Here is a 12661-nt window from a genome sequence, read left to right on the forward strand (position 1 = left end):
AGACTCAGATGATTATATACAGTATTTTGTTATACTCATCCCAAAGACAGACATATATCACTATTCAAAGATGAGAAGAGGCTTAGTTAATGATGACTGCGTTCAAATTGGCCAGAGCGCAGGATGCAGTTTATTTATGGTTGGAGCCATCAAGAGAACCTCTGATATTCTCTTTTTAGCATTGCTCTGAGAAGGAGAAATTGACTAACGTTACAATAATAGCAGACAGTGAGTACAACTGGTAATTTCATTCAGGAATATTCCATTAAGAGTGGGTAGAATGGGAAAGACGCCAATAGGAATTAAATATATCCAAAATCTACAACAGGAAGAACAAAAATAAAAAGAGCTGCAAATAATTAATGTTGCGGTGATTCCTCCGAACTTCTTTCGCTTTTAACTTCGGTGTCATTTATTCGGTGTTGTGACTGATTTGCAGGGCCAGGTCAGGGTTATAATAGCTTTGAATGTTCCATTATAGTTAGTTTTTATTTTGTTTTGGGTTAGGTTAGGGTTAGGCTTTAGATGAAAGCAAAGTACATTTTCACTATAATCATAGTTAGTTTTAGTTCGTTTTTCAAATGTAAAATGACGTTTTAGCCAGTTCATATTTTTTTCAAAAACATTCTCTTTTTATTTTATTTCATTTACAAAATTTCTTTTTTCAATTTTAGTGTTAGTTATTTCATTCGTTTTCATTTACTATAATAACCTTGGTCCAGAATGTCAGGTGGGCTAGTTTTCCACATTCTTGGGAAAACCATGCAACTTGAATACATGGTTAATCATCAACTCGGCAGTGTCTTGAGCTGAGGGGAGTTTCGGAAGTTCAATGAAGTGTGCCTTCTTAGAGAACCTGTCAACAACTATGAGAATGGTGGTATTTCCTTTAGAGGCCGGTAATCCCGTCACAAAGTCTACGGAGATGTCCGACCAAGGCCGTTGTGGTATTGGCAGGGGTTGCAATTCCCCCGAAGGATGTTGACGAGAGGGCTTGTTAGGAGCACATACCTGGCAAGCATTGACGTAATTGATAACATCCCTCCTAACATTAGGCCACCAAAAGCGCTGTTCGACCACAGATTGCGTTTTGGCAATCCCTGGGTGACATACAGTACGGTTAGTGTGAGCCCATTGAATAACTCTTCCCCTTAAGGTCGGAACCACATAAAGCCTGTTTTCAGGGCAATCTTCAAGGCTGTGAGTGTTATTCAGAACCTCTTTTACCACAGTTTCAACGTCCCAAACAAAAGCTGAAATAAAACATGACTTGGGCAAAATAGTTTTAGGGTCTGACAAAGAATTCTCGTCGCAGAAAATACATGACAAAGCATCTGCCTTACCATTTTCAGAACCAGGTCGGTAGGATAACACGAAATTAAATCTTGTGAAGAACAGAGCCCATATAGCCTGCCACGCATTTAATCTCTTAGGAGACTTCAGATATTCCAGTTTCTTGTGATCGGTCCAAACTAAAAATGGAGTCTGAGCCCCCTCTAGCCAGTGCCTCCACTCCACCAAAGCCACCTTGACCGCCAGCAGTTCACGGTCACCTATGTCATAATTTCTCTCGGCTGGAGTCAGTTTTTTAGAGATATAAGCACAAGGATGAAACTTACCATCCTTGAGACATTTCTGGGAGAGCACTGCTCCCATACCGGCATCAGACGCATCGACTTCTACAACAAATTGCTGGTTGGGATCTGGCAAAGTGAGGGTGGGCGCAGAGGTAAAGCTCGATTTCAGTTTCTGTGACGCTGACTGACAAACCGGGTTCCACACAAAGGCTCTGTGTGGCGAGGTAAGATCATGCAAAGGCGAGGATATATAACTGAAGTTTCTAATGAATTTTCTGTAAAAATTTGCGAACCCTAAGAACCTTTGTACATCCTTGCGTGTCGTGGGAGTGGGCCAATTAATCACAGCATCGACATTGCAAGGGTCTCCTTGAGCCAGCACTAAACCCAGAAAAGAAACTTACGCCTTGTGGAACTCACATTTCTCAGCCTTGACCTATAGTTCATTCTGCAGCACAGAGCGGACATGAATGATGTGAGTTTCCTCATCCGGGGAGAATATCAAAATATCGTCCAAATAGACAAAAACATACACATTCAACATGTCACGCAAAACATCATTGACAAGGTTTTGGAAAACAGCTGGAGCGTTAGTGAGTCCAAAAGGCATTACCAAATAGTCATAATGTCCCGTTGGTGTGTTGAATGCTGTTTTCCATTCATCCCCCTCCCTTATGCTGACTAGATGATACGCATTTCTTAAGTCCTGTTTGGTGAAAACCTTAGCTCCCTCCAGGAACTCAAAGGCCATGGAGATGAGAGGAAGAGGTTAATCGATACAGAGGTCGCAGGGTCTTGTCCTTTTTGTCCACAAACAAAAATCCTGCTCCTGCAGGGGATGAAGATGGGCGACTGATCCCTGCTGCCAGTGATTCTTCCACATACTCCTTCATAGCCTTGTGTTCCGGCCCTGAAAGAGAGAACAACCTCCCCCGTGGAGGTGTGTTCCCAGGCAGCAAGTCAACTGCACAGTCATAAGGTCTGTGGGGTGGAAGGGATTTGGCTTTTGATTTGGAAAAAACATCTCTAATGTCATGGTAACAAGTGGGCACTTGAGATAAGTCAGGATCCCCCGATGAGGTCTTTGGAATTTCATTAGAAACATATCCCTGAACATTACATGGAGGCTTGAAACAGTTCTGGGCGCAATTGCTGCCCCATGACATAACATGCCCAGAGGACCAGTCACTGTGGGGGTTATGTAATTTCAACCAAGGTACGTCTGCAGCGTAAGTGTTGCAGTGGCGCCTTACTTGAAAGGTTCTAAAGTGCATACGTCTAATGAGGAGGGAGTTGAGTAACCAGAGTTGCATCAGAACCAGAGTCCATCAATACAGGTGTATGAATCTCTTGATCAGGAGAGCATAGTGTCACTTTAGGAAGAACCCAGGTAGGGTCTTCGTTAATGAAATTTAGACTCACCGCTCCCATACCTTTGGTCCCGGCACTCGCAACCTTGACGTGACAGTTGCTCACGGAATGACCCAACTGACCGCAGTAGAAGCACCGTCCTTCCCTCAGCCGGCATTGACGTTCCTCAGGGGAGAGACGGAACCTGCCCAGTTGCATGGGTTCATCCGTGGTGACGCTACCCAGTGGATTGAGACCGGCAACAGGTGAGCTGCCGTGGTTTGGCTGGTCACCGAAGCTCGTCCTCCAAGTGCGCGGTGACGCATCCCTCCGCCAATCTCCGTCCAGCTCGCGATCCAAAAGCCTTTTGTCGATCTTCACGACGAGAGCGATGCGAGTGTCCAAGTCGGTCGGCAGGTCCAGTGGGACCAAATGATCCTTGACGCCGGGGGATAGTCCTTGAAAAAATTTTATCGAGTAGTGCCCTGTTGTTCCACTGACTCTCAGCTGCTAGAATGCGAAACTCAATCGCGTAATCTGACACCCTGCGCTTGCCTTGTTGTAAGGTGACAAGGGAGCGAGCTGCCTCACGATCTGGTGTAGAATACTGAAAAATTTGCTCCACAGTCTTTACGAAAGAAGCCCAGACATGCGGCGGATTTGCAGTTCCATTCAGCAGTAGCCCATGCCTCCACACGACCAGTCAGGTGGGAAATGACAAAAGCGATCTTTGCCCGCTCGGTAGAAGGCAGCTGCCTGCAGCTCAAAGTGGCGTTCACACTGAGTGATAAATGGCTTAATGTTCCCAGAATCTCCAGGGAACCTCTCCATTCGAGAGAGCTGTGGGCAGACAGCAGCGTAGGTGGCAGGTGGCTGCATGGTGACTATTTCACATGGAAACAGTGGTACGGTGGCGGCATCGGGTGCTGTGCCAGCTGGTTCTTTCTTCTGAACCATATTCATTAGAACTTCAAACTGTGAGGCCATCATAGGGTCCTGATGCTCCGACAGTCCCTTTAGATGAAGTTGGAGGGCAGCAAGCTGCTCATCCTGCTTCGAAATGTGTTGACCCTGCGCTTGAAGGGCTTTGCACACCGGGTTTGAGTCTGCTGGGTCCATGTTATGGCCAGTTCGTTCTGTCATGTACGGAACAGAGGACAGGACCCAAAATGCACGACTCCAATACAAATGGACAGTTTCAAAAAAGAGAGGTTTAATATACGAGCAGAGGTCGGTACACAGGCAGGCAATCCGAAAAGGCAACAGTATCCAAAAAACGTGAGGCAAAGAGGCAAGGTCAATAATCAGAACAGGGTCTAGTCTTACTATGAGTCGGTGACGTTGATACAAGGAATGCTGGAACCTGACAACAAGGTACAACGAACTGGCGACCAGAAAGAATGAGACAGGAGGTTAAATGCATGGGGTAATTAGGGTGAACGAGGCTCAGGTGGCGAAGATGCTCTCAGGAGCAGGTGTGTACGAGACAGGGGGAAACCAACAACCAGAACACACACCCATGACAACACTTTAAATGTGGAATTAACTCCTGTAGCGGATACGGAAGTTAATCGTTGCCAGTGAGACATGTACACCGCTCACGTAACAGGCAAATTTGAAGGAGCATGTGTTTTGTAATATATATTTAATACATTCAATAGAAGTAATTTAATCACAAGGTCGTGTTTATGAGTGGATGTTTGGATGTTTGTTCGATGTTTGGATGGCCAGCAGTCAGGCCATCAAGAGAAAAGCCAGAGCCAGCTGTTGTTGATAAGCGTTGTCCAGCAAACATGCTAGCGCCACACACGCGGGTGAGTCACTCAAACGGATTTCACGACCGACAATAATATTAATAAAATGAAAACAAATGATTCAAAACCTAACCCACCAGGGGCACTTTCAGACAAACTGCAAGCTGCCAGCCGCAATGAAGTGAAAATGGTCCTCGCAGATTGAAAAACAAGTCCGCTGACAATGTTTTTTTTTTTCCTCCCGCCAGTCAATATGATGCACTGTATTGTGCTGATGTTCAGCCACGTGGTAGGCAGTGTCTGTGTGCATACAGTATACATGGGCCAGGTGTCTCGTGCATCTGGTCAATTACGTGACCAGCTTTCAAAATTGAATCTTGGATGTAACGTTTGAAGCAAAGATCTTGTTGAATGCTGGATTAAACATGTCCATGAATATATTATTCAGTATAAGAATAATGTAGAGAAAATGTATATATGTATGGTAAAAGAAGCCAAGAACATTTAGGTACAGCATCAAAGCTGTTACAGTACTTTCTTCGTGTATCTAGATGTCTCTGTGTTGAGTTGTGTCACTGAGTACGAATATCTTAGTGTTGTTTTGTTGAATGATCAGACAATCAAGACATAAGGCGACAGATTTGTGCACTTCATATAAGAGGGAATTCTCTGGTTCGGCAATTTAGATGCTTTGTGAAGGTTCAAGTTATTTAATGCTTTTTACACACAGCTGTATACTTCTTCTTTTTTTGTTTTTTTAAGTTGACCCGGGATCTTGCCAGTTTAACTCTCAAGAATCACAGAAAATGCCTGTTTGAACAATTGCCGCTGCTATATTGACTGCGCCACAGTAATTATTTTAATGAGGAAAGCTGCCGCTGCTGTGTGAATGCATAGTTCGGTCATAGCGTGTCCCGCTTCAGTGAGTTATCTCTGAAAGTAGTAGTAGTATATTTTGGCTGTAGGTGTACATATCTGATGAGATGATCTACCAGGAAGCCATTGTGAAAGTGGAGATAGAGCATATCATAATAAAGAAGAACTCCAATGTCATTAGTATGTTCTGAATCATTTTCACATTTAAATGTACTGTAATCGATTGTCATATTTGATCAGCATTGATGCCCACGAGGTCACGTTGGATACATTTAGTGATTTTAAGTCAGTGATGTTGGTCACCTGTCATACAACATTAAGCTGTTTGTGAAAATGTATGTGTTTAAACCTAATCTGTATTTGTTCGAGAACAAATATATCTTACGATACTGCTTTGCTTCTGTCATTTCCAGCCTATGTTCCCATGAGTCGTTGCCACTGACCTACCAAGCGTGTGTCGTAACTAAAGACTGCGATGTGACCGACTGGTCTGAATGGTCAACTTGCTCTAAGGAGTGCTATGACCCCAACGGGCCCAAGGGTGAGCAGACCCGCACACGAAAAGTGAGTCAGTTCCCCACCGGAGGAGGGGCCGAGTGCCCTGAGCTGGAGGAGAACCAGCCATGCAGTCCTCAGGGAGAAACCGTGCCACCCTGTATTGTGTAAGTTGCTAGCTTTGTTGAAACTCGCTGTTGAATCAAGGAGGAGGATGAAAAACAAACAAATACAGCACTTCACTCATTTGCTTTCACTTCTCTTGGCAGTTCGACCTTGTTCGACACCTGCGCTCTACTGAGTGACATTAGATGGTCATTATCAGTGTTGGGGAGTAGCTAATTCCATGTAACGAGAATATGTAATTTCATTACAAAATGTATGGAACTGTAATCCATTAAATTACTGGGAGAAAATGTGTAATCAAATTACAGTTGCTTTTGGAAATTTCCAAGATTACAATTTCAGTTAGAGTTGAAAAATAGTCCCAGAGGAACAATTTCTTTTTTTTTTCATATCACCATCCTTGGAAAGCTGAGGCTTGTGATTGGCTCTCCCTGGTCATGTGCAATTGTGCTGAAGTCTCAAACATGACATGTTTTTCTAAATATGACTTTGAAAGCGCCACCTTGTGGTGCTATCTATTAGTTTTTGAAAAGGTTAGACTCTTAGTTAGACTTTTGAACACATAAAAGTCCATTGAACAATCTTATGGAACGTTCACCTTTCATCTGATTTCTCATATGAAGCGATTGTGCAGATTTGTCATTACGTCAACATGGTTTGGTATGGTGGTTTTCCACATGATGTACACATATATTGCCCAAAAAAATTTAACAAAATTATGTATCTATGTTAAATCATGTTTTGTTATCAGTTTATTATTTATGTAAAGAAAAAAATATCTGGCTATTTCCAAACTATTGATCTATGGTTTAAGTCCACTTTTTAGAAGAACCATCCAAGGGTCCTGTTGATGCATTCATTCCAAATTTGGAAATGTACTCAAAATGTAATCAAATCCCTTCATCCATCCATCCATCCATTTTCTACCGCTTATCTGAGGTCGGGTCGCGGCTCTACTCTGAGATCCTCCCAGATGACCAAGCTTCTCACCCTATCTCTGAGGGAGAGCCCGGACACCCTGCGGAGGAAACTCATTTTGGCCGCTTGTATCCGGGATCTTGTTCTTTCGGTCACGACCCACAGCTCGTGACCATAGGTGAGGGTAGGAACATAGATCGACCAGTAAATCGAGAGCTTCACCTTTCGGCTTAGCTCCTTCTTTACCACAACGGATCGATACAAAGTCTGCATCACTGCAGACGCTGCACCGATGCGCCTGTCGATCTCCAGTTCCATTCTTCCCTCACTCGTGAACAAGACCCCAAGATACTTGAACTCCTCCACTTGGGGCACTATCTCATCCCCGACCTGGAGAGGGCACACCACCCTTTTCCGACTGAGGACGATGGTCTCAGATTTGGAGGTGCTGATTCTCATCCCAGCTGCTTCACACTCGGCTGTGAACTGCTCCAGTGAGAGTTGGAGGTCACGGCTTGATGAAGCCAACAGAACCACATCATCTGCAAAAACCAGAGATGCAATACTGAGGCCACCAAACCGGACCCCCTCTACGCTTCGGCTGCGCCTAGAAATTCTGTCCATAAAAGTTATAAACAGAATCGGTGACAAAGGGCAGCCTTGGCGGAGTCCAACCCTCACCGGAAACGAGTCTGACTTACTGCCGGATATGCTTGAACAAACTCTGACTCCGGTTGTACAGGGACCGAACAGCCCGTATCAGGGGGTTCGGTACCCCATACTCCCGAAGCATCCCCCACAGGACCCCCCGAGGGACACGGTCGAACGCCTTCTCCAAATCCACAAAACACATGTAGACTGGTTGGGCGAACTCCCATGCACCCTCAAGGACCCTGCCAAGGGTTTAGAGCCGGTCCACTGTTCCACGGCCAGGATGAAAACAACACTGCTACTCCTGAATCTGAGATTCAACTTCCCAACGGACCCTCTTCTCCACCACCCCTGAATAGTGATCCCCCTGTAGTTGGAACACACCCTCCGGTCCCCCTTCTTAAAAAGGGGGACCACCACCCCAGTCTGCCAATCCAGAGGCACTGTCCCCGATGTCCAGTACAGCCCTACAACATCCAGAGCCTTGAGGAACTCCTTGCGAATCTCATCCACTCCTGGGGCCATGCCACCGAGGAGCTTTTTAACCACCTCTGTGACCTCAACGCCAGACATAGGAGAGCCCGCCTCAGAGAACCCAGACTCTGCTCCCTCATGGGAAGGCGTGTCGGTGGAATTGAGGAGGTCTTCAAAGTATTCTCCCCACCGGCTCACAATGTCACGAGTCGAGGTCAGCAGCGCCTCATCCCCCCTATACACAGTGTTGATGGTGCACTGCTCCCCCCTCCTGAGACGCCCGATGGTGGACCAGAATTTCCTCGAAGCCGTCCAGAAGTCTTTCTCCATGGCCTCACCGAACTTCTCCCATGCCTGAGTTTTTGCTTCAGCGACCACCAAAGCTGCATTCCGCTTGGCCAGCCGGTACCCATCAGCTGCCTCAGGAGTCCCACCGGCTATAAAAGCCTGATAGGACTACTTCTTCAGCTTGACGGCATCTCTCACCGTTGGTGTCCACCAACAGGTTCAGGGATTGCCACCACGACAGGCACCAACCACCTTACGGCCACAGGTCCGGTTGGCCGCCTCAGCAATGGAGTCGCGGAACATGATCCACTCCCCTAGAATATGAGCAAAGTTCTGTCGGTGGTGGGAATGAAACTCTTTCTGACAGGGGATTCCGCCAGACGTTCCCAGCAGACCCTCACAGTATGTTTGGGCCTGCCACGTCGGACCGGCATCTTCCCCCACCATCGGAGCCAACTCACCACCAGGTGGTGATCAGTTGACAGCTGCGCCCCTCTCTTTACCCGAATGTCCAAGACATGCGGCCGCAAGTCCGATGACACGACCACAAAGTTGACCATCGAACTGCACCCTAGGGTGTCCTGGTGCCAAGTGCACGTCTGGACATGGTGTTCGTTATGGACAATCCGTGATGAGCACAGAAGTCCAATAACAGAACACCACTCGGGTTCTGATCGGGGGGGCCGTTCCTCCCAATCACGCCATTCCAGGTCTCACTGTCATTGCCCACGTGAGCATTGAAATCCCCCAGCAGAACGATGGAGTCCCCAGCGGGAGCGCTCTCCACCACCCCCTCCAAGGACTCCAAAAAGGGTGGGTACTCTGAACTGCTGTTTGGTGCATAGGCAGAAACAACAGTCAGGACCCGTCCCCCCACCCGAAGGCGGAGGGAGGCTACCCTCTTGTCCACCGGGCTGAACCCCAACGTACAGGCGCCGAGCCGGGGAGCAATAAGAATCTATTAATTGTATTCGTCATAGGGGTTTTTGGAGCCGTGCTTTGTCTGGTCCCTCACCTAGGACCTGTTTGCCATGGGTGACCCTGCCAGGGGCATAAAGCCCCAGACAACTTAGCTCCTCGGATCATTGGGACACACAAACCCCTCCACCACGATAAGGTGACAGCTCAAGGAGGTGTGTAATCAAATGTAGTTAGTAATATTACTTTGAGAAAGTGATTGGAATAGACTACTGTTACATTATCAACAGGGTAACTTGTGATTGTAACTAACTAATTCCAAAGTAATCTTCCCAACACTAGTCATTATATATTTTACAAGCGTAATTTTGGATAGACAGGAGGTGGAGAGGTACACAAGGCTTTCCCTCAGGGCTTTTGTAAGACAGCGGTTATGAGAGATGGGAACCTCGTTCATAAATAGGGACTCTTTCATGGGCGATCTCAAATGAATGCCATTATCAGCAGAAATAGGAGCAGGGTTTCCTATTTCTGACCTCAGGGTGGGAGCAGCCATGTATTACTGACTTCTGACTTCGATCAATTCACGAACCAGACACAACTGCTTGAGTGAATAACCACAGCAACAACACTTAACTTCAACAAAAGTCAGTCTTTCAGCTCTCAGCTGACAATGAAACACAAAAGTGGGAGTCCTGAGGCTTTCTGTAAACATAAATCATGTTCAATAACAAAGAAGCCTAAATAGTTACTAGCCATCTTAGTTTACTGAACACGGGAAGAATGTGTTCTCGAGATGGGGTAAAAAGTACTGAGAGAAATACAATCAATGTTTGCAACCTGTGTGAGACAAGGAGACAACCGCATATACATTTATTTGACATATAGTATTCTCTTGTTAAAATATATTTTTCTTATAACTACAACAAATAAAATTCTGAAAAAAAATTACAAATACTACATTCCATTTTAAGACAATTGAAATACGATGTTAAAACATACACGTTCGACAAAATAATAATCTATCAGTCAAATAATTTCCTGAAATTTGAAATCAATAAATCAAAAGCCTTTTAAGTGAGTCAGAAACCAAATGATTTCATATACAATATTCCTGTTTGAGATTTTCAAATCTTTTACCTGATTTGACTTCATCATCTAAATACCTTTCCTTTGACAAATCAACGTTTGTAACTATTCTTACAGGTCTGTCGATCACAGTAACCATCTGTGATCTACATCTTCCCACAGTTACAATTGGAAGACCGCTGAGTGGACGGAGTGCAGGGTGGACGTGCTTCTGAGCCAACAGGACCGTCGCAGAGGAAACCAGACCGGCTTGTGTGGAGGTGGGATTCAGACTCGGGAGGTTTACTGTGTCCTGGCCAGTGCAGATACGCCACCCAATCTCAGTTCTCTCAAGAGCAAAGAAGGTATGCCGCTAGCATCGTATGATGTCAATTCCACATATTCTATCATGCTTATTCTGTGCAGGCAGGGCGAATTGCATAATTTTTTTTTTCCTGGACCTTACACTACTTGAATTCATAAGCTGACCAGCAACACCACTGTGACCACTTGCACAATATCATGATATCCAATAGAAGAGCTATATCTAATATTCTGCGTTGAGAAAGATCATAATGTTCAGTTTCGATTGAGTCTGTCAGATATGTATTCATTTGAAAATATACACTCCCATGAAAATGTATTTGCCCCCTTCTCAAATTCTTAGATTTTTTTCCACAGCATTTCAATCAGATTCAAGTATTCACTTTGACTAGTACACTCCAAACCCTTCATTTATTTTTAAGCCATTCAGAAGTTTTCTTGCTGGTGTATTTTGGATCGCTGTCCTGGTGCTCGTTGTGAGCTTCAGCTTGAGGTGACGAACTGATGGCTGAACATTCTCCTTCACGTTTTAGTGGTAAAGAGCAGAATTCATGCTTCTATCAACCACAGCAAGTCGTCCGGGTGCTGAAGCAGTACTTTTTCCGAAATGCTCTGTGACATTTATGCCAGATGTAATGAGACACATACCTTCCACTTTCAAACTTTTGTCTTATCAGTACATAGAATATTCTCCCACAAGTCTTGAAAATCATTCGGGGTTTTTTTTTTTCCCCAAGACAAGCCTTTGTTCTTTTTGGTCGGAAGTGTTTTTTCCCTTGGAACTCCATTTTTGCCCAGTCTCTCTTCCTTATTACTGAGTCATTGAACACTCACCTTAACTGAGGCAAGAGAGGCCTCAACCTGGTTTTATTTAAGTAATTTATTTATTGAACAGGTCTGGAGGTAATCAGGCTTAGGTGAGGTCAGTTAAAATTAACTTAGCTTTCTAAAAAATGTGAATAGCCACAGTTAAGTCATGATTTAACGAGGGGGGCAATTCATTTTTCACAAAGGTAAGGTAGCTTTCAATATATATATTTTTTTCCCTTAAATGAAATTTTAAAACTCCATTTTATACTTCCTTGTCTGATATTTACATTTTAATAATTAAAGTAAGGAAACTGCCAAAAATTTTTTTGAGAAGGGGACAAATACTCACTGTATATATTTTTCTCACTAGTCACATCTGGGCACACATTCAGATAGGGCCAGTGACTGAGGGAGGTGGGTTCTCACTTACAGTGGGTATGGAAAGTATTCAGACCCTCTTAAATTTTTCACTCTTTGTTATATTGTAGCCGTTTGCTAAAATCATTTAAGTTCTCCCCCCCCCCTCATTAATGTACACACAGCACCCCATATCGATAGCAAAAACAGAATTGTTGAAATTTTTGCAGATTTATTAAAAAAGAACAACTAAAATATTTCACGGTCATACGTATTTAATACTGAAGCACCCTTTTGAGCTAATACTTTTTGGGAATGATGCAACGAGTTTTTCACACCTGGATTTGGGGATCCTCTGCCCTTCCTCCTTGCAGATCCTCTCCAGTTCTGTCAGGTTGGATGGTGAACGTTTGTGGACAGCCATTTTTAGGTCTCTCCAGAGATACTCAATTGGGTTTAAATCCGGCTTTCCTAATGAAGTCCAATCAGTATAATCAAACACAGCTGTAGAACCATCTCAAGGATGATCAGAAGAAATGGAAAGCACCCGAGTTAAATATACGAGTGTCACAGCAAAGGGTCTGAATACTTATGGCTGTGTGATGTGTCAGTTTTTCTTTTTTAATAAATCTGCAAATATTTCAACAATTCCGTTTTTTTGTGTCAATATGGGGT

At 44.5% G+C, this 12661-nt stretch overlaps 1 protein-coding gene across 1 annotated transcript in view; it reads left to right on the forward strand.

Annotated features, from left to right (window-relative positions):
• thsd7aa (thrombospondin, type I, domain containing 7Aa) overlaps positions 1 to 12661 on the forward strand; it is a 134228-nt gene that overhangs the window by 41933 nt on the left and 79634 nt on the right. The window contains exons 3-4 of the mRNA XM_061760496.1: positions 5971 to 6219; positions 10679 to 10860. Of these exons, the coding sequence (XP_061616480.1) occupies positions 5971 to 6219; positions 10679 to 10860 (431 nt within the window). The remainder of the gene's footprint in view (positions 1 to 5970; positions 6220 to 10678; positions 10861 to 12661) is intronic.

Source organism: Phyllopteryx taeniolatus, chromosome 21, assembly GCF_024500385.1.
Source record: "Phyllopteryx taeniolatus isolate TA_2022b chromosome 21, UOR_Ptae_1.2, whole genome shotgun sequence".
Classification (NCBI taxonomy): domain Eukaryota; kingdom Metazoa; phylum Chordata; class Actinopteri; order Syngnathiformes; family Syngnathidae; genus Phyllopteryx; species Phyllopteryx taeniolatus.